General features: G+C 38.0%; 3 protein-coding genes across 5 annotated transcripts in view; all 3 read left to right on the top strand.

Annotated features, from left to right (window-relative positions):
* Positions 1–1,768: 1,768 nt before the first annotated feature.
* Positions 1,769–10,157, top strand: LOC131459609 (membrane progestin receptor gamma-B-like). The gene is made up of 8 exons (XM_058629609.1): positions 1,769–1,888; positions 2,366–2,493; positions 5,396–5,601; positions 6,210–6,336; positions 6,603–6,647; positions 8,204–8,300; positions 8,419–8,563; positions 9,096–10,157. Exons 1-8 carry the CDS (start codon positions 1,835–1,837, stop codon positions 9,338–9,340), a joined length of 1,047 nt encoding a protein of 348 aa, XP_058485592.1. The 5' UTR covers positions 1,769–1,834; the 3' UTR covers positions 9,341–10,157.
* A 2,095-nt stretch (positions 10,158–12,252) lies between these two features.
* ero1a (endoplasmic reticulum oxidoreductase 1 alpha) lies at positions 12,253–19,384 on the top strand. Its single transcript, XM_058628538.1, has 15 exons — positions 12,253–12,468; positions 13,318–13,437; positions 13,724–13,807; positions 13,923–13,964; positions 14,065–14,141; positions 14,301–14,374; positions 15,580–15,700; positions 15,890–15,951; positions 16,043–16,069; positions 16,168–16,260; positions 16,416–16,659; positions 17,010–17,079; positions 17,540–17,626; positions 18,054–18,190; positions 18,387–19,384. Exons 1-15 carry the CDS (start codon positions 12,379–12,381, stop codon positions 18,445–18,447), a joined length of 1,389 nt encoding a protein of 462 aa, XP_058484521.1. The 5' UTR covers positions 12,253–12,378; the 3' UTR covers positions 18,448–19,384.
* An 841-nt stretch (positions 19,385–20,225) lies between these two features.
* Positions 20,226–22,650, top strand: part of pacsin3 (protein kinase C and casein kinase substrate in neurons 3) — a 33,892-nt gene continuing 31,467 nt past the window's right edge. For all 3 annotated transcript variants that reach the window (XM_058629415.1, XM_058629417.1, XM_058629416.1), the window contains exon 1: positions 20,226–20,674. The gene's annotated coding sequence lies outside the window, so the exon portion shown is untranslated. The remainder of the gene's footprint in view (positions 20,675–22,650) is intronic.

Here is a 22,650-nt window from a genome sequence, read left to right as displayed (position 1 = left end):
GCACAACAATGCTGAATAGTTTTAGTGTCCGTAAAGAGATAAACCACCTTGCAGAATTGAAATGATTCAAAAAGGTTTGAGTAAAAACACATAGCATAACACAGCTACAGACCTCATGTTTACACACACCGCCATGTTGGCAGGAAACGCTCCTGAACGACACCAGCTTTAAAGAGTAAGCGTTCACCGATCACTTTAATTCCTCAGCGATGGAGAAAAATATCACAGGACCTAACTGAATGTATCTGCTCCTTACTCTAATGCAACATTACGACACCTTCTGAGAAACTTTCCCTCGTTCTGCTCCGGCGAACGCTTAAACATCGCAATAAAAGCATGTCAAATAAACAAGAAGAGTCTGTGATGATGCTGAATGTGGTGTCCAGATTTAAAGCTTCAAAGTCAGTCAGTAGTAAAGGGGAAACTTAAGAGAAACTTATTTTACAACAATCAAACATAGAGCAAAGGTTTTTATAAATGGCACAGTGTTTCTCAAACGACAGTAATGCTTTGCATTTTAGTTGACTGTAAGTTACGTTTCCCTTAGGTTTCCCCTTAACTACCGACTTGGAAGCTGCAAATCTGGATGCCAACTGTGGCCTCGTGTTTCAGTACCTGATATGCAGTGCTGTAATGTACTGAAGTACAACAAGTAAGTGCAAAATTCACGTATAGAGTACAGTAAATGTCATGTACTTTAAGTGTACTTTTACTCAAGTATCACTTTTAGGTACTTTATACAAGACTGCTGATATGAAGAGATTACTACACACGTGTTGTGTTCTGTGGTTCCCCATCACTCCGTCTTCTACACGTGCTTTGACTGCCAATATGGTGTTGTTTTGGTTCTGTTGCATTATGGGATTGTTTGACGCCAGCTTTGCAGTGAGGATTAGACATTTAAACCCAGAATAATTTTAGTTTCCATAACACATTTGAAGTAAAGCATTAACTTTTAATTGAGCTTAAACTTTAGCAGGCGTGACGGATCGGGTGTCGAGTCAAGTGTTAATGATTAGCACAGATTTACCTCACATCAAAATAATGTTATAAAATAATAAAAAAAATATGCTGTGTTTTTCTTAGTGTAAGATTTGTGGATTGTAAGAACGATCCACAAATAACACCTACACTTTCTATTCAGTGGCAGTGAGATATGTTTGCTCTCATTGTTCCGGAGTTTAAAGAAGATAAGAAGGTGCTGCTGGGTTTAGATGTTTCTGCTGGGTGTGACGGCCACTGTCGATCAGAGGTCAGATGGTGACAGTTTCATAATAAGACAAGAAAGAAAGATGCCCGAGAGGAACTCTGAGAAAATCAGAGGACACTTGCTCCTCCTCTGCTGCAGTTGGTCAAAGTGTCTGACTGAAACCATCAGTGTCAGTCACATAATCTTTCTTTTTCAATGAAACCTACTCCACGGGTTTGTCTGCTCTTTCTTTGAGATTTGAGAACAATGCACTAGGAAAACAAGACTTTTATTCTTGGACAAAAAATCAATAAGGGTTGTTTTATTTTCATGTCAAGATAAATGGGCACGACTTGAGTTGAATCCAGAAAATAAAGTCTTTTCACTGTTGTAAGAGCACACACCTATAGGCAGACACAAACCAACCCCCCACCCACCTCCACAGAGACAGCAGCAGGTATACTGGATATTCTCGCTGGGTTTGTAGAGGGAGGAGATGAGAGGGGAGGAACCTTGAGGACGACATAGCAACACAAACCATATAAAGCCAGAGTCACACCCTCCTGACAGCCTCAGTTCAGCTCACCTTTCATACCGCAGCAGCAGCAGCAGCAGCAGCAGCAGCAGCAGCGGCACATTGATGAAATGCTCAGCCTCCTTAAATTACCACGAGTCTTCACCATCAATCAAGTTCCCAAAGTAAGTTTATTTTCACTGAATCTTTAGGACATTTGAGCTTTCACACACTAAAATCACAAGTCTACACACATGTTTTACAGCCGGTTATTAACATCATCAATTGCTCAGTTTAACCGAACCTGAGCACGTGTTTGTTTGAGAAGGATGCACTTCACATTTCTGCTGATATCAATGAGTTCATGGGCCTACAGGCCTGAACTAATTGCAATATTAAAAAATAGTCATCTTATATCACTTTGAATACAAAGTCTCCAGAGTGTGATTTGTCCTTCTTGAATCACAGTTGAAGGACTTTGATAGTTTTTCTTTCACAATAAAAAAGGTCAGTGATCAAGATCTCGAAACCTTGGTTTGCAGACGACTGCGTTAACTGACCATGTGTGATGCTCAATGTTTACATGAAACAAAAGGGTCTCAAAAGTTTTCTCAAAATGTGTCAAACTGACTGGGGACTAACCAAGACGTGTCCTCTTTGAGGTTTTCCATGAGGACAGCATCATCTCTGGGTACCGACACCCCCGCAGCTCAGCCACAGACTGCATCCGCAGCCTGTTCCAGCTGACCAATGAGACGCTCAACATCTGGACCCACTTTCTACCCACCTGGTACAGCAGATTTGATTTGTAAACATGTGTTCGCTGTCATGTCTTGTGTTAGTTGAACTTTTAAGGGCAGGTGACCACATTTCCTTGAGTTGACAGCTCAACTACAGTCTTATTTCACTGAGAGGAGAAGGGTTGTCACCTTCTTCACAACACATTTGAAATCATCCTAATTTCCCAAATACAGTTGAATGAAGCAAGCATTCTTACATTCACTTTATATAACAGATCATTTGCAGAGTTTGTAAAGCTCAAGACTAATTTACGTTGTTTTTTTGTCTACATTATTTTATGAATGTTCATTAGTCTATGTCCTCAAGTCATTTTGCAAACACACATCTTCATAACACGTCTTTCTTATGGGATCAGTCACATCAGTCATTCTTTCGATGTATCACGATCAAGATAAGAGTCAGACATTCTTTCTCTGTCACTTATTGATAATCCTCTTTTAAAACATAGCTCAAATTTTTTATAAAGTTTGAAAGAACAAGCAAGATGATGATAATAAAATGCGGCAGAATGCATGTTTGCACCCACTGCTGCTAAGCAAACAGTTGTTTTAAAGATAAACATCCTTAGGCCTTGTTAAACTGTTGGAGGCATGAAAATCATCAGTTCAACTGCAAACACTGAAAAGAAAAACACATCTAGCGTGTTTTAATCACCTCCTCTTTTTAAGCATTTTTGTTTTATCTATGTTTTTTCAACACCAAAACTAACTAACTGTCTGACTAACTAACCCCGACCAAGCAGAACTAGTCAAAGCCTTTCTTTTGGGCCCTGAGAAGAATTACATTTGATCGTCCTCACATCCACCACCATTTAACTCTACTATTGTCAGTTTTATGAAGACAGTTGCCAGCAAAAAGTGACTGAATTAGCAGTTTTTCTTTCAGCAAGTTGACAAAATACTGCATTTTTGTATAATTATCATTGACATAACGTAATATTTTACAATATGCTCTCTTGTTGAAATGTTAAGCTCCGCTGTGGTCAGTGGCCCAAAATAAATGTCCATAAAAACAGGCAGATAGAAGCCAACTCATTCATGTTTGGATGCCTAAAATCCTGTGGAACTGCATCACTTGTTGTCACGTCAACAAACACATGTTGTACAATTGAACAATTACATTTGAATTATGATTAAATGAAGTAACATATAACACAATAACCAATACATTTAAGATGTAATTAACTAAGTAGAAAGTTTGTTGCCTTGTGTCTTAGCGTCCGTGTTGGTGTGATTAGGTGTAGATTAACACACGGTAAAGATGAAGAAGAAGAAAAAATGATATACACTTACTTCATAGCACTTGACATGTGACTCTGTTGTTATTGTTGTGATACAATTAGTATTAGTGTGTCTATGTGTGTGTTCATGTCAAGTTACCCATGTGCCATACTGCACTTCCTCCCTGTAGAGCAGCCAGTTGCTTTGACTGCATGGTCCACAGAGAAAGTATGTGTGCATGTGTGTGTTTGTCTTTATATATGTATACCTCTTTAGGACATTTTCTGGCATGAACACTGATTTGTAAGGACCAGTATTTCTCTTTGAGACCAAGAACTGGTCCCAATGTGGCAGAACTTCATGTAAAGGTTCCTAAAGTGGTTAAGTTTAGGGCTGAGTTCTGTTAAGCTGTATAACACTTTGTTTAGGCTGTTTATATGAATGAGAGTCAATGCAGTGTTCTCAGAGGAATAGCTGCACAAACATATGTGTGTGTGTGTGTGTGTGTGTTGAGAACCGTGAGGAACCATGGGTGTTTGTGTCATGGGGCACAGCACAGACTTACAGGGCCGTCTGCTAATGAGCAGACCTGTGCTTCCATGTGAGTTGCCACAATTAGTTAACTGCTCAAGATAATGTTGATTTGTTAATGAGGTGCACCGATATGAGGGAACTGTGACACATGTGACACAGAGCAAACCATAGACTCCTTCTCATAAGATTAGGCCTTTTCGTGTGGACCTGATACCTAATCTCAGAAATCTCAGTTTCACTGTGATGACAGGCACAGTGTCACTTCGCCTTAACTTAAGCTCAGACATGAACTGAGCTTCTGTACTGAGTGACAGAGACGCTGCTGTGAGGAAGACATGTCCTCTCCTGCACCTTTGTGGGGTGGGGGGTTAGGGTTAGGGTTGTCTGCATGACAGATGTGGATTAGTTACTGTACGGCTTGGCATTTTCAGCCAAGTAAACGAACAGGAGAGTCTGCAGCACTTTCTAAAAGGACGACTCTCGGTCCTTATTCCGAACATTTGCTGCCGTCTGGCTTTACTAGTGTAGCTCTTGTGCTTCTGCCTTGCGTCCATGAGTCGTGGCGTTAAATACATCACTCTCTGTGGAGCATGTGCATGTTCTACTGCTACACTGAGAAACACAGAGTCGTGTCAATAACATTTCTGTTGTTTTGCAGCTTTGCTCATCAATAAGCTTCTTCCTCTAAAAAGTGTTGACGTATGCAAACATTTCGGTCCAGTTTGTTTGGGTTGGTGTTAAACAAAACAGACGTCATTTTGTTTTGGGGATGGTGTTTTACCATTAGCATGACTGGAAGCAAAGGTAAACAGTTTCCATACACACCATCTCCTGGAAGTTTTATTTGATCGTCAAACAAAGCAAAATGACAAGTTGAGTGTGTTTATGGGAATTTACACTCTTCAAGTGTCAACATTCAAATCTGGAGGGAAACGTCTGTTTACTCTGTGCCGAGAGCAGTGTTTGATGGACAAATATCCAAACCTTATTATCCCAGATATGTGCTACTAAAACACGACAGACAGACATGAGCAATGAATCGGCCATAATGATTCCTGGTGTAACAGCATTGAAGAACATCAGCGCTGAAGCAAGTCAGTCCAGCTCTGTCAATAACCTTCATGTTTCTTCTGACAGGTACTTCCTATGGAAACTGGTGACCGTGATGGTGATGCAGACGGCATGGCAGGATGCCTTCACCTGGCCGCTGGTCATCTTCCTGTTCTCGTGCTGCGTTTATCCGCTGGCGTCCAGCTGTGCTCACACCTTCAGCAGCATGTCGGTGCGGGCGCGCCACATCTGCTTCTTCTTCGACTACGCCGCCCTCAGCTTCTACAGCCTGGGTGAGCACATGAGATCCACAGGCAGTGGTGGACCAGAACCCAGGTCTTAACTGGCTTTCCTTTAAGTTTATTATATGTCATAAATAAAGACACTGAGCTAGAGAAAGCGCTCAAACCTCCAGCAAGGCCATTCAGTTTGCCTCAGTGTCAGTAGATTCCCCTATCTCACAGAATTTAACTAATATTTTAAAGAAATCCTGAATTCAGAATTAGTGGTAATGATACATGAAATTTGCACTAGTAGAACTGTGTTAAAATGTGAATACCTTCTGATAAAAGATGGATTTCAGGGAAATCTGACGATACTATAATGATGTCATGATGACATAATTCCTACATATGATCAATCTTAATTTTTAATTTATAAGAGCTGCACAAATACCTTAATGATGCATTCAATTCAATTCAATGTCATTTTCTGACTGAATTAATGACAACATTTACCACATGATGAGGAAAATCTTGGGAACCATATATATTTGTTTCCCTTTGACCTTTATAGGATCATTTCCAAAGGTTATTCATCCAAGAGTTGTTGCGTTGTCAGTTACACCATGTGACAGACTCTGCCGACACTTTTCCCTGACGTGAAACATGTTCTGCTGCAGGGTCAGCGTTCATCTATTCAGCGTATGTTTTCCCGGACAAGTGGGTGAACAGCTTCTTCCACCGGTGCTACATCCCCATCGCTCTGTTCAACACTGTCATCTGCACCGCCCTTTCCTGCTACTCCAGGTAAACAGAGTGAAAAGATCACAGCTTAACCACTGTTGCTGTTATTGTTTTAGCCAGGTTCATTATCACTTCCTGGTGAAAGTTCATATAAAGGTCTCTAATACTTATATATGGTAACATACAACAGGTTATTTTGTATTAAATATAAAATAATGGAAAATAACTTTTCACATTGTTACCACTGTTTTTACATCTTCATGCATTGGATTAACCCTGTTGCTTGTTCTCCTTTGACTCTCCTCTTCTCTTCTCTCCCTGCTGCTAAGGCTTGGTTTACCATTTCTGCAATATAATCATGACATCGTAAAGAGGTAAAGAAAGACCGTGCATGTGCCTAAAATCTACTCTGTGCATGTCTCTGAACTTTATTTTGCCTACAATTACACATGTTGTCCCTCATAGATTGTGTGTGTGTGTATTTATATCTTTGTGAGGTCCAGAATTTTTTTTTTCAAGGTTAAGGGTTAGGGCTGGGCACATTATGTCTATGATGTGTCCTCACTAAGGCATAAAAACAGTGTTGTGTGTGTGTGTGTGTTCTTGTATCTGTGCCTATTTAGGACCATTCTGCCAGAACCTTTAAGATTTGAAGGTTAGGCATGACTTGCTTATGGTTAAGGTTAGAGATAGCGCTTTGTTTAGGCTTTTTTTTTGTGAGCGTGCACATGCACACACATACAGTATGTTCACACGTGGACATATTCCTACATTTGATGTGATTATGTCTTTAAAATGCCGACATGTCCTCAGACAGACTTCCTCCCACAGAAGTTACTGAATGGGATTTCATAAATAGTCTTGAGCAACTCACTATAAAAGCAATGGGTGTGTTACCGAACTGTGACTATAGAGACCAACCCAAAACAGTGATCAACTCCAGGTGTAGTTTCAGCAGGACAGGTTCAATGAGCTGACAGAAACAATGGTAGATAAACAAGAGCACTCAGAGAGTCGCAGACGTCCACCAAGGCTGAAATAATTTTTTGTCACGTGTGTTTTGATATACCGGCAAATCTTGATCTACTGGATGTAGAAGACTTCCTGGATCTGTATGAAACTTTACCTGCTCATAGCTATTACCATCTTACATAAGCATGACATGAAAATTCATCCTACTCTGTTAAGATGTTGCTGAGATGTAAACATCTCAACTGATCCTGCACACATTTACCAAATTTCCTTCCAATGAGTTTTGACAACAATATTATTATATTTTTTTACAGTTTTGCCCTTTTATAAGAGATGGGGATTACTTGAAAAAATTGAATGGAACCGCATCCCAAAATAATCAGATTGATCCATGTAAAACAATAAACAGGACGCTGCTCACAGAAGGACAAATTTACAGATTAACTCAAGCCGTTGAAAACATAACCTCCTAGGCCGAGGAAACGAGGTGACGTTTGTTTGTGCAAGTTTGTGAAGCACTCTGTTACATTCTGGTTAGAAAAAGATGTAAATTATCACATGGATTTAGACCATTATTCTCCATTAATAAGGTTTTTGTCTTATAATTGATTACATTTTCTGGGGTTAATGTAGGTTATGACCCTAATCGTTAACCTTGGAGGAGGTTTGTGCTGAGGGTTTTGTAGTTTGCACAAATACTGCTTTGATTCAAATGTCCAGAGTAAAAGCAAATCATTTTTATGTCACTTCATACAGCAGCATATGTATTGCATGCACAAATATTCAAACTGTAATCATTTCAATCACTTTATATTAACTCATTTCAATACTGTGGTGGTATTCAATTAATATTAAATGTTTACCATCCACCTTAGTGTGACCATAAGGTATTTTCCATGGATTTAATATTCTTTTTTTTGTGATTACTGAAAACAATGTCTCTACATGTTTATTTCAGATTTCCTGAGTGTCAGCGTCCGAGGTTCAGCAAATGTCTCCGTGTTTTTGCCTTTGCCTACCCCTACCTGTTCGACAACATTCCACTGTTCTACAGGGTACGGTCACGTATGTGCACTTTACGCCACTCACATCCAAAAAGTGGGTGGAGTACCAGGTCGGACACACACCGGCATTTATGGATTAATATAATTTGTTTGTGTGCTGCATTGACAGGTGTTTCTGTGTGTGGGAGATGGCTGCACAGACAATGATACCAACTTCCTCCACTATCACCACATCACCTTGGCTTTCCTCACTGGCTTCCTGTTTGCCACACACTTGCCCGAGCGCCTGGCACCTGGCAGCTTCGACTTCATAGGTACAGTAGAACACATGTGAGGAGTTGTTGTTGTTATCATAGTTTGATATGCATTGCTTTGTGTGCTCAGGGAATGTTCTCACGAGTGCTCCCCCACCCGTGTTCTGCTGCTCTTTCAGTTTGTTATTTTAGTTCATGTTTCTTTGTGTATGTGTGTTTATTTTATAACTCTTATTTTATAGCATCAAACCACCATATACATTATCCCAAGGCACTTTATAATGTTAAAAAATGGAAAAGCTTGTTCTTTTTCTATTGTTTTAGTGACTTTTATTTGTCATTTTATTTTATTAGTGTTGGGTTTATTCAGTTCATTTCAGGTTTTCAGTGTTTAGCTGGGTTTATACTGTGAATGTTTAATTATGGAAATCTAGTGTTTCACAAAGATTCTGAAATTCACCTGTCAGCCACCACACTAATGTCTAACCACCTCTCTCCCATTGTGCAGGGAATGATTTGCTCACTGCTCACTGACTTCCTGACTACTGTAATGTGTCTGAGCTCAAACATGACTCACTGGCTCTCTCTGCAGGTCACAGCCATCAACTCTTCCACGTGTGCGGCATCCTCGGCACTCACTTCCAGATGAATGCGGTGGAGCAGGACATGGTGACGCGGCGCTCCTGGCTCCTCCAAAACTCCATTCCCATTACATTCTTCAGCACAGTGGGTGTAGCACTGCTCTGCCTGGTGGTGAACTTGATCATTATCATGCTCTACAGTCTCCCGCTCCTCTCTGCACCAGTTTGCCCAGAAAAGAAATCTGCTAAAAGTTGAAAGAAAGCCTCTGTCCCAACTGATGAATCTCCAGCTTTAGGGCTCAGGCTACAACAAAAGTGCATTATGGGGGATTTAAAGAGATTGTAAAGGCCACTTCAGGACTAAGAGGAACTGATGTAATGTTTAAATCAATGATAAGCTGCAGTCTGCACTAAACTCATGGTGACTGGTGTAGTAAACAGAAAATAAGGGCATATTTTGCACAATCATGCAGTTTAGTAAGTAAGTAAGTAAGTAAATTTAATTTATAAAGCACATTTACACACAGCATAAGCTGACCAAAGTGCTGTACAGTGAAAGACTTAAAAAGACCCAAAATAATACAAAGTAATACAAAAAACATTTGACCAATAGTCATCATTAAATAAGATAAAACATGAATAGTGAAATAAGTAACATACAAGACAGGGCACACAACACAGAAAATATAGAGAAAAGCAATACAGGATTAGGGAACAAGAAAGGCCAGGGAGTACAGGTGGGTTTTTAGCCTGGATTTAACAAACCTATTTGTCAGCATAATAGACAATGAAAGAAAATGTTTCTGAGGAAAGTTGTTACTATGATAATTCACAATGCGTGTGCTTTAACACGGCTTGTAACGAGTAAAAGCACTGAGACTATCCCTCATTCAAAAAACAGGCAGCTATGACGAGGGAATAAAAAAAATCCCTTGAGGTGCCTGCGCAGTAGCAACTGAAAAGTTGCAAAATTATATTATGTGATATTTGATATTTTCAAATTGTTTGCAAAACTGAAAGTATTTAGGGACAAAATATTATTTATTATGATTTCTTTTTCTAATAAACTGAAAACCAAAATGACTGTGTTGTTCTGATTCTTTCGAGATTAGTTTAAATTGATACATTTGACTTTGACCTGTTACAAGTTCAATTTCATTTCAATGAAAACTAGAAGAAACATAAATACATGTTATATATATATATATATATTCATTAGGTCAAGTATAAAGCTTAACTTAACTTGGTTGAATGGTTTAGCTAATCTCAATATGACTGCAGGGTCTGTACTTCTGTATATTACATGTATTTATAGAGGGGGAGTCAGCGATTGTATACATTTGATCATTCTATTTATCGTTATGACAATTAATGTTATACTTTTTTTACTTGTTGTCAAATATCCTCAACCTGGTTGAGCATTATTCATAGGCTGGGGTGGAGGAAACAACACTTGAACTGTACAGATATATAATATTTATTCATTTAATTTAATTGTTTTGTTATTTTATTTTTTTTTTACCATACATTACAAATAACTGGGTCAAATGGTGATACAGTGGTTAGCATTGTTGCCTCACAGCAAAAGGGTCACCAGTTCAAATCCCCTTTTTTAGTCCTATGTTAGCTGGGCTTGTCTCCAGCCCCTGCAACACTGTTAAGGATAAAGTGGTAAAAAATTGACATATTATAAATAACAATGAGTGTGAATATGAGTGTGAATATGAGTGTGAGTGTGAATATGCAACTGACAGAAAGAAAATTAGAATCATATTTACACAGATCCCATACACAAATCATGAACAATATTCTGAATCCAAATGTCAAGAAAGAAAGAAGAAAACAAGGTAAATATTACTCTTAATTATGAATCCTTGATTATTTTATACTTTTTTAAGCTTTTGTTTTAACTTTGAGATGTACACAATCTAATTTCATCAGTTAGTTTTTCCATAATTTGTCTCCCATGTTATATTTTACTTATTTTAAAAGTAATATATATTTTACTTATCTGGCTCTCACTTTACATTCAACTTTATTGTATTATATTATGCCCTTCGGGTCCACCGTGTGGTTAAACTACAGTATTACATTATCTCACACTGCCCGACTAAATCCAGGATGTAAAAATACACTGAAAATGACGACGTTTGTAAAGTGTTTCACTTAACGATTCTATATGGAAGCTTGCTTTTGCCACATGGAAAAAAATAATGCATATGCAAGTCCTTTTTTATGAGATACTAAGTCAATTTTTTAAGATAATATCCCGTGATAATGAGATACTATTTCGAAATGATGACTTAGTATCTCATTATTATGACTTATTACAACTTAGTATCTCATTATTATGACTTAGCGTTTCATTATTATGACTTAGTAGCTAGTAATTATGACTTATTATGACTTTGTATCTCATTATTATGACTTATCATGACTGAGTATCTCATTATTATGACTTAGTATCTCATTATTATGATTAAGTATCTCATTATTATGACTTATTATGACTTAGTATCTCATTATTATGACTAAGTATCTAATTATTATTATAACCTATTATGACTTAATGTCTCATTATTATGACTTAGCATCTCATAATTATGACTTATTATGACTTAATGTCTCATTATTATGACTTATTATGACTTAGTATCTCATTATTATGACTAAGTATCTCATTATTATAACTTATTATGACTTAATGTCTCATTATTATGACTTATTATGACTTAGCATCTCATAATTATGACTTAGTGTCTCATTATCATGAATTAGTATCTCATTATTAAATATATAAATATATTTTTTATTTTTTTATATACTATAAAAATGAACGTGGAATGACTACATCGCTATAATAACAACCCACCAGTCTTTATACGTCACTTGTTTCACTGCTTAAAAGCGCTTCATGTTGACGTAAGTCTGAACTTGCTTTATTTATTTATTTATTATTATTATTATTATTATTGTTATCTAGTATCTACTACATAGAAACATGTGTTTCTGGTTAAAATAAGATCAGTGACGATATGAACTTTTCGTATCAGCAGTTTTTCTTTTATTTTGAAACCATCATCATCGTCGTACGTGCCGATCAATTCGTCACGTATCACACGTCGTAGAGCAAATGAGGAAATGAGGAAACGGGACGAAGCTCCGCCTCTTCCTGCTCTTCGGTCTGCTCTCACTGTGGATGTGTGTGTGAGAGAGTGAGTGAGCAGCGGTTACAGTGTTACACTGTAGAGTTAAGTCGCTGTTAGTGTGACTGTGTTTACAGGAGCGGTCGTTATGAAGCCGGTGGTCTTCTTCTTCTTCTCCTCCCTCCTCCTCCTCCTGCTCCTGGTGTCCAGATCTGCAGACAGCAGGTGTTTCTGTCAGGTGAGGAGCGACATGTTTTACCTGTGTTTTCAGTCAACGACGTGTCTGTACTTCTCATTTAGGGGGTTTCTGTTTTTAAACAGTACATTCAGTACGTTTGCAGTTCCTAAACTATGGGGAACTGTTATGAACACTCGAATAAACAAATCAGTACACACAGAAATCGACAGTATGTTTAAACATCGTAAATGTGATCATAGCTGTCAGCACCATTGATATAAACTCTATGTGTAAACAGAACAGAGTAGAATAGAATCGACATCATCTGATTATAAAATAAGCATTTTGGACTCATCATTCAGCCCTAGTTAATGATTGACATCCGACCTTTTTCAAGACTTGAATCATCAGCTGAATCATCAGTTGTGTGACTAACTGGGGCTGTGAAAAAGCCTTGTGAAAAAATATTAATATTTTCAATTTTTTCAATATAAGTTCCATATAAACAAATTGACATGAGAATGTGTCTAGGATGGTTCTATAACGTTGGTTAGAAACAGTGGATCACTTAAAATGGAAGCTATTCAAATTAATATTAATGTATACATATCAAAGGTCGTTATATTAATATAAAGAGGCTTTAAACTCTAAGAGAAAGTCATGTGCCCTATTTATCAGTCAGTGGGCCACATTATATTAATTCTACTGAAAAATGTATTTTTAATTATGAATATACTATAAACTAAGTGTACTTTTTCAGTATGTCTTCAACTCAGTGTCAGTGTATGTAGATACAGACACCACTTCTATTCGACAGGTCACAAGTCAAGAAGAGGAACATTTTCCAGGGTTTTTCATGTCTTGTATAAAATGCATAGAAACTTTAAGTGTATGTATTTTTAAACTCAGGTCACAGGCAACCTGGATGACTGTGCTTGTGATGTGGAGACCATTGACGGCTTCAACAATGAACAGCTTTTTCCCAAACTACAAAAACTTTTAGAGTCTGATTACTTCAGGTTCTACAAGGTGAGCTGATGGACAACACACATGCTTACTCTACTTACTCTAACCTTAACCATGATTACTACTAACCCTGACCTCAGCCTAACTTTAAAACATGTCTTCACCTTAAAATGTAGTCATTTACGTTTTGGGGACTTCATTTTTGTCCCCATAAGGAAGACAAGTCCCCTTAATGGGACTCTGTCCCCACAACATAAGGGATACAACACACACACACACACCACAGTTATACTATCAGAGTAGCAGATCTGTTGCTGATGATGTTTGACTGTGTCTGAATCCTCCGCAGGTGAACCTGAATAAGCCATGTCCCTTCTGGACAGTCACTGGCCACTGTGGTCTGAGGGACTGTGCTGTAAAACCCTGCTCCCCCGTGAGTTCCTCATTTCACCTTTTACATTATGTGTATGAGTCCCAGAACCACTTCAGGACTGGCACCACATGAGAACCGGCCCACTGTAGCTTCATGTTTAAAACTGTCTTTACAGAACGAGGTGCCCGAGGGGATTAGATCAGCACCCCATAATAAGGTGAGTCATTTACATACACACAAAAAGATACATTAGGTGTCCCTGGCATTTTGGTTTTTCCAACCCTGTTATTCCTCATTATTGTTGTCTGTTTGTTCAGTATGCAGAAGAAGCAAACATGCAGCTGGATGAGTGTGAGAGGACGCAGCAACTTGGAGCTGTGGACGTCTCTTTAAGGTGAGCCTTTTCATATGAGATGATAAAAGTTCACTGTTTCAACATGAGAGGCAAAACAGACGAGTGCCTTTTATATGTGGACTTCACTGAGAATCCTTGATTAATAGAAGACTACACTGGAGAAAGTGAAGTGAACAAACTGCTCTGTTCTGTTTCCAGCGAAGAGACGCGAGAGGCTCTGCGTGAGTGGAGCAAACATGATGATGATGCAGAGCGCTTCTGTGTGGCTGACGGTAAAGTGCATATTATTATTATTATTTATTTTTTTAATAGAAGCTTTACTATTTAACTTTTAAGTAAAACAAATTCAAAGGAGTTCACACGAAACTGATTAGGCCTATGAGACAGTGTTCAGTTGGATTATGGCTGAAAACACCAGCTGAATAGCAGCTTTACTGATATGAAGCAGAGGAACGTGCTGAATGGAAGACTAAGAAGCAGTGCTTCAAGAGGTCCCGTACTGTCCAGTACGCAGTACCGACACTTCTTTAGTTTACCAATTTCAGTATGGGCACTTCTCACAAGATGCTACTACGATAATTTGGGTTCCTGTGGTCACATCAGCCGTTCCTATATGTGAAGTGCGCCGATGTTCCTCCTCAACGGCACATTTACTGAAACGATCCAAACCATGCAGTCCTATTTAAAAATGAATTATCAAAAGTGAACACAATGTACTGAAAGGAAAAATGTTAAGTTATCTGTCAAAACAATTATATATTATAATTGTGATTCAATCTGAAATAATTATGTCAAATAAAACATTATTATAATGTATATATAGTGGAGCTATAATCGTTGTTTTGGGTTTGTTGATCTTGCACATTTCTAAATGCTCACATTCAATTAAAATTAAGCTGCACACCAGCCAGCAGCACTGCCCTTGACGTATTATGAAACAACAAAACAAAACCACAACTGCTGACTTCCTGTTGTGACTTTTGCATTAGCAAAATTGGCACTTTTGCCTTTGTGTTGAGTCTTCTGGCCACCGTACTTTGTTCTCTATGTTGCGACTAAATAGAGAAAATCCTGCACTTTTCACAAACATTTAGTTTTCTTCAGTGAGACAAATATCGCAATGTATCGCTATATGATCGTCTTGCAATATATTGATTATCACAGATATTATTGGTGTCGTGGACCATTCAGGGGGCAATGGCAGTTATGCACTGGAACTTTAAAACGTAGATGTTTTGGACACATATTGGAAAGGATATTGAATATTTTAGTATTTACTTGTGTCTACAGGAAATGTAATGAGATGAAATTGTCTTGTATTTAGATTTCACAGCACAGGTTTTGTGGTTCATCTACGCGCTCCTCCAGGAAGGAAACAGGAGGTTTAAACATTGTTTCAGATCAAACTTGGCTGATAAAAAAAAATGTCATAAAAAGTGACTTCCTGCTGACTTACTGAAGGATTTCTGTTTCTCAGATGAGGAGTCTCCAGACTCACAGCATGTCGACCTGCTGCTGAACCCGGAGCGATTCACGGGCTACAGAGGACCTGAGGCCTGGCACATCTGGAATAATATCTATGAGGAGAACTGCTTCAAGTAAATGCAGACAAATATAATATAAATAAGCACCAGTGCTTAGATAGGTGGTGTATTGTTTATTTGATTTAGAATTATACTTTTATTCATATGAAAGAACTTCATATGGAGTTGTGCTGCAGTTGTTCTTGCTCTGACAGTGAGACGGTGAGAAACACACATTATCTCTCCCTTCATGTTTCCTCACAGACCATACGCTGTCAAGCGACCACTCACTTCGGACCCCTTCCATAGCATCTCAGGAGGTGAAGGTAAGAGATGTTCACTTGACTTTGCACCATGACTGCCTGAACAGTCAGTAGATGTTTTTATTTGTCTGTTACCGTTTGCTTTATTTTGCAGTGAGGACCTTCTACAGCTGGCTGCAAGGTGAGCGGATATTTCACCTGAAGACGATTGACAGCGAGAGACTTTGTTGTTGAGGTGTTTTTGTCGTCACCTCTGCTCCGTTTCTCTTTTTCTCTCAGGTCAGTGTGTGGAGAAGAGAGCTTTCTACCGCCTCATCTCTGGCCTCCACGCCAGCATCAACATACACCTGAGCGCCAGGTACCTGCTGGAAGGTGAGACACAAACAATCACTGAGTATTCTTCTTCTTCCTCTTCTAACAAAGTGTGATGCTTCTCTTGGAGCCGTCCTGTCTTTGTATAATATAATTCAATTAATCTGCGGCTGTTATTTCCAGTTGTTAAAATCCTACCATTTTTTTACCCACAGACAACTGGTTTCAGAAGTGGGGTCACAATGTTACAGAGTTCAGGCAGCGCTTTGATGAGGAGCTGACAGCAGGCGAGGGGCCCAAGAGGCTCCGCAACCTCTACTTCCTGTACCTGATAGAGCTGCGGGCGCTGGCCAAAGCACTGCCATTCTTCCAGCAGCCGTCCTTCCAGCTGTACACTGGTAGAACCAAACAGGACCAGGAGCACAAAGAGCTGCTGCTGCAGGTCCTGCAGCTGACAAGGTCAGTCTGAGGCCTGGTACATTACATTACCAGTCTGTGTTCTTACTCTGGTTTTGGGTATTACATTTGATCCTGTTCATGTCAGTTACAGGTATATAATTTGAGATTTTAACGCGAAGATAATTTTTCTCACTAGTGTGTACAACAAAAAACAAAGTCAAATCTATTTTATTTATACAGCCTATACAGAAAAATATGAAAACTAAATGTAAAGAAAGTGCTACAATACATATTTTGAATACTAATATTTTCATTTCTCATTGTTGGTGTTTCTGGTTTTGATGCCATAGTCGTTGTGTAACCTGGTGTTAGTTGTGACCTTCCTCTCCATTTCCCCCCCCCCCCTTCAGATCTTTCCCTCTACACTTTGATGAAACTTCCCTGTTTGCGGGTGATGAAAACGAAGCAGCCAAACTCAAGGTCAGTGGTCATTTTATGTTTCCTGCTAAGTAAAGATTTCAGGTACAGATGTCTCAGGTCTTTGTGGACCCGCTGTGTCAGATACTTTTTTGATCAAAAAGTATTTTTTCTTCCTTCTTGTTTTTCTTTAATGTTAAAATTGCTTTCACCTATTCACAATAAAAAATGATTGATTCACTCCACATTTATATCCATTGTAAAATCTGTAATATTCACTCGTTATCCAATAATTTGGTAAAAAACTGTTTTCACTTACAGGTAATCTTTATTAAAGATGTTATCAAAGTTGGACTCATCATGGATAGCATGATGAAAATGTGGTGGTCAAAGTCCAAGGTCATGGTGGCCTCTCAAACATGTGTTTGGGCTCTTGAATATTTACATCTTTTCAAGTCAACATGCATGTTTTGTTATGAACCAGTAAACAATGTTAAGATGTTAATTTGATGTTACACATCAGGAGGACATCAGACTGTCATTCCTCAACATCTCTCGGATCATGGACTGTGTCGGCTGCTTCAAATGTCGACTGTGGGGGAAAGTGCAGGTGAGCGTGCAGACGTCACATTGATCAATATCAAGTCACAAATTTATCTCAGGGGACATCACAGTCCAAACTGCAAACAACACCCTAAAATAAAAAATGTGAAAAAGCTTTGACGGTGTTGTACCACTCCTGAATCTGCTGTAGAATCTGTGTGTGTTGGACTTCCCTGATACAGCACATGAGATTTAAAATATGATGATTTAACAACTACCTGGCTGATATCCACAGAAGATTAATAAAATAAAAGCAAATATGCGGCTTTCTACATTGGTCAAACATCATAAAACAGTGTCCTAGATGATATTTCAAACCAAAAGTGTATTTCATTAGTGTGTCCTGTAATAAAATGTTAAATGAAGCTTTAATAATAATAATCACTAAGTTGCATTTGAAATTTCGCTCTCCTTTTTCTTTCTCTTGGCATCAGACTCAAGGATTAGGCACAGCACTGAAGATTTTGTTTTCAGAGCGCCAGATTGAAGCTCTGCCCACTTCAGGCAAACAACGACCTAGTTTCCAGCTCAGCCGGCAGGAGATCGTCTCCCTGCTCAATGCCTTTGGAAGGTGAGAGATGATGATTTCTAACATTTTTATGTATGATCGAGACCTAAACCTGATCCTGTGGGAACTTAGTCAATGCAAACAGCCCAAACTTTTTTTATGACAAAACCAAACTGGTCCCATCAGATGAGTGAGTGAGTGAATGAATGATTGAATGCACACCTTCAGCGAAAACAGAGTTTTTTTAATTCTCTCGTAGAATTTCCACGAGCATCCGAGAACTGAAGAACTTCAGGACGCTGCTAGTAGAGGATCGGTGACAGTGTTGAGGAGTCTGAGGAGGAGGAGGAGGAGGAGGAGGAAGAAGAGGAGTCACTCACAGACTCATCTGATGGGACCAGTTTGTTATTGCCCGAAACCACCAACTGCCTTCATCCTGCTGAAATGTCATGTATGTAAGGCTCAAAAGAAATGTATCGAATAATGTGGAAGATAAAGGTTTTAGTTTTTTTTTACTTTTGCTTAACAAATTGGGAACAAACATATTTATAAATAAGATATTTTTGACTGACAAAGTCAAAAATATAATGTTTAAATAAGACTAAAAGCAGGCATGTGTCAGGCTTCAAACAAACACCAAGAAGAAATCTCATATGTTTAAATGTGGGCCCAGTTTTCTAGACTTTTGTTTAGAGAACTAATTCCTTTTTTTCTTGATTGTAAATGAAAAGTTTGACTGCGTTGCACTTATATTATCCTCCCGACTCTGTTTGAAACTGCAAAAAAACAATCACTAAGGAATAAAACCAGATATTAGATATGTTTTCTCTCTGTGAAAACCTTCTATGAGAGACATTTCTGCATGTTTAGCCCAGACTGCTTACAGCACAGCTTCATGTAATTATGTTACTTTCCTCAGGAGGGTGCTGTTTCTAGAGAAAACTGATTTTCATATTTCTCCTCATGAACTTGAAGATAAGTGCAAAAATCCAATTGTTTTAGAAAGTGTTATTGCTCTTTTTCATATAAAAAAATGAATGTTAAATGTGTTGAAAATAAGAATAATATATTTTGGAGTTTCTGTTTTGAGGGAGCTATATTATATATTATTATATAATATTACGAGTGTGAATATTCAATGATGATGTCATTTGTTGTGATTGTGTAAATGTTATGAAAGCATCAATAAATATCAGCGATGACGTGAACAAATTTTCATACATAGTAGAATAGAAATAAATAGTTTTAGAAAATATAGTTATTTTGTCAAAGAGCATGAATTGTACAATCAAAATGTTCAAATTGTGTTCAGTAAATTTAATTAGATATCCATACATATCTCATAACAGGAGCCGAATTATAATTATAATAATTCATTATATTTGTATATATGTGTCTATATATACGTATATATACATATATACATATATATGTGTGTGTCTTTCTGACTTTGATGTGTCACAGTTCATTTAACATGAAAAACAAACATGACGTCTCCACACACAAGTCTGCATTAAGTCTGTTTATAATAATAATAATAATAATAATACAAAATCTGCCTCAAATGTTGGAATCTAAACGTTTTTATTTATAAATTTAATGAGGAGAGTGAACTCAACTTGATTGATCCAGCTTATTTACATTCAAAATTAAACATACAGTATCTTTTCTTACATTTCCAAGAAGCTTCTGCCATTAATTCTCAATTAAAGGTGTGGAAATTATGCCCCAAATTTGTATTTAATCTGCAATTTATGATTTTTTTTTTAGCTTTGTTATTATTGAGGCTGTTAAATACGGAAGAGTATTAGGACCACATGTAAAAAAATAATAATAAAACAGCATGAATTCTGAGATTAAAGTCAGAATTTTGAGAAGGAAACGTCTGAGAATTCTGACTTAAGAATTATTCTTTTCTTTACATGTGGCTCTAATACCGTAGTTAAACATACACGAGTGACATAACTAAATATGTATGTCTGACTGTTTCTCAATTGAAAATGACATGTTTTTTTCCTGCGGTGCCGTGAAGGCAGCATAAAGTCAGGCAGACGCCAGTAAAGGGTTAAACTGTGTAATAGGATGAATGGATATTGTGTCGAGCAGCATCTGATTACAGCAGCAGAGACAGGGACAGACGGCGGTAACTACCGGAGGGGGAGGACACTTTTTTATCCACCAGCTGAGGACAACTTCTCCGTCTCCTCTGAGCAGAACGCGGCACTTTAATTCAACACCCATGTTTGTTTTTCCCGTTTAACACGGTGAAAAGTTTTCTTCCTCTCCAAAAGGAGGAGCAGGGAAAACAGCAGCAGAAGCGGACTGATCCTGATCCTGCTGGTGAAAACAGGGACCGACGGTGACTGCGGAGTAAACCGGCGACATGTCGCAGTTTGTGGAGGCTTAACGAGGACTATTATCATTACCGCTGCCTTTTTCTTCCCTTTGACGGTTCCAGATACGACAACCGGTGAGTGAGGAGGAGGAGAGAGGCCGCAGCTCCTGCACGGTGTTCTGGTTTGTTCCTCCAGGTCGGAACAAAAACAGGTAAGAAGCTCACCTGTCTGTTAGCGGCACATGTTTGCACCTGCGTGGGTCCAGACACTTCCACTGCGGAATCACCCTGCTCCCAAAAAACAGTGCCGATTCAACAAGTAGTGATCAAAAGGGGAGACTTGCATGATGATATCTCCAGTAAGACGATAAACGCTATTAGACGATAAAAACCGCACTCGTTAACGGATAACAGGAAGTTGACAACGCATCTTTCACTCACAGGCTGCTGTACGTTGACATTTAACAACAATACACAAACAGAATATAAAGAAATCAGTGCTACGTTCAAAGTACACTCCAATTGTAAAAAAAGGTGTAAATTATGTCAAAACAAGAATGATAATAATTGTAAACATAAACATAAATCAAAACATAATGTTAGGTAACAAACAAAATCTGAATAAAACAATTACAAATTATATGAAATAATAAAGGTGATAAATAATGGGTTATGTTTTACCTTAGATTGTGTCCAATAGTTTAGTTTAGCATTTTCAGGCAGCTGGTCCCAGTGTAGTACTGTAGTAGCTAAATGCTGCTTTTCCTTTCATAAGTTTTACATTGGGTATAACTATCTGATCACTAACCACTGATCTCACATGAAGTTAGTAGTGGTGAAGTACTAACCTAACCATAACCCTTTCAATTTAAGAATAATTGTGATATTTCTTACGATTTCAATGACTTGAAAATGCTTTTTCGCCAACACTTTTATATCATGCCCTTGTGCCTATTCTCCAGTTACAGTTTTGAAAGGACAATTGAGATCTCACTTAAAGTCTTAACATTCTCCAAATGACAGTTTCAGATATGTGAATATCTGACTATTGTAATAAAGAAAAAAAAGTTTCTCAGTGTCGCTCCACCTCGACCAGGTCTACCCAAAACATCAAGGATTGTCAAACCTGTTCTGGTGTGGACTATATGGTGGTGTGCTTTGTGTTTTTAATACATAAAATGAAGTTCTTGATAATGAACTTTAGACATGACAAGTTTTTGTGAAGTGGTTTTATATCTTCATGCATTCTGCATGAAACAAAGCGGTGATATATCCCCGCTTTGTAAATGGACATTTAAATAATCAGTCGTAAATAAATAAAATGCACCGTATCTAATCTATCTGTCGTGTAATCTAGAGCGGTGTTTGATCCAGACTTGGTCCCATGTGGTTTACATTGGGGCTAGAAGACTTTAACAAAACAGAGGCTCTGTTTTTAAACAGTAGCCCTGTCAATCTGGTCCACACAATTCTTCTGATCTGGGTTTTGACCATGACTGAGTCATTTTTCATAAATGGTGATTCATTCATTCAGTTAAAAAATAAATAAAAATAAGGTTTGACAAATCTTAAACCTTTTTGACAACAATAGAAAAAATATCCCTTACTTTTCAAATGAACTTGTTATTATGATTTTTTGATCTCCATGAAAAGCATCTGTGTCGTTGCTGTCGGTACTTAAGTGATATAATTTAAAAGTAGCCTTCATTACAATAACTCACAATAATATTGCATATAGTTATAAAAATTGATTAATCAATGGATATATTCATTCATATTTCTAAACATACCTTTTTAATATCTGCACACATTGTACTACAATATACCAAAATACTGTATAAATGACTCACTTAAAGTATTGAGAGGAGTAATGAACTAAATGTGACTGGGATTATTCTCCTTTACATTTTGTAACAGTTTTAAAACATGTTTTAAGGCTACGCCTGGCTGTTTTTGACCAGTACAGGCCAAAAAAAAATCCAAAACAAACTTAACAGAAGCTCAGTTATGAAGCAGCGGTGCCACAGTTCTTTCTCAGTCTGTGTCCTTGTCAACTACATGAATCAAAGTTCAGAGTTTTGTTTAAGTTCAAAGTTTGATTCTGGGTTAGACTAACCAAACGACCACACACATGCTGTTACTGTGCAACATTACTGTACTTTAGGGGGTGAGCATTTTTTCCTCGGCC

The sequence above is a fragment of the Solea solea genome, chromosome 5, assembly GCF_958295425.1.
Source record: "Solea solea chromosome 5, fSolSol10.1, whole genome shotgun sequence".
NCBI lineage: Eukaryota > Metazoa > Chordata > Actinopteri > Pleuronectiformes > Soleidae > Solea > Solea solea.
The sequence above is the reverse complement of the archived record's forward strand: the minus strand, read 5'-3'. Positions and strand labels throughout refer to the sequence as shown.

What these genes read in the sequence shown, in the direction of transcription:
- LOC131459609 (XM_058629609.1), top strand. Translation starts at nt 1,835, where the DNA reads ATGCTCAGCCTCCTTAAATTACCACGAGTCTTCACCATCAATCAAGTT. An exon ending in AATCATGACATCGTAAAGAG is followed by an intron (nt 6,648 to 8,203) that starts GTAAAGAAAGAC and finishes TGTTTATTTCAG; the next exon opens with ATTTCCTGAGTGTCAGCGTC. An exon ending in TGGCAGCTTCGACTTCATAG is followed by an intron (nt 8,564 to 9,095) that starts GTACAGTAGAAC and finishes CTCTCTCTGCAG; the next exon opens with GTCACAGCCATCAACTCTTC.
- ero1a (XM_058628538.1), top strand. Translation starts at nt 12,379, where the DNA reads ATGAAGCCGGTGGTCTTCTTCTTCTTCTCCTCCCTCCTCCTCCTCCTG. An exon ending in CTGTAAAACCCTGCTCCCCC is followed by an intron (nt 13,808 to 13,922) that starts GTGAGTTCCTCA and finishes CTGTCTTTACAG; the next exon opens with AACGAGGTGCCCGAGGGGAT. An exon ending in TAGCATCTCAGGAGGTGAAG is followed by an intron (nt 15,952 to 16,042) that starts GTAAGAGATGTT and finishes TTTATTTTGCAG; the next exon opens with TGAGGACCTTCTACAGCTGG.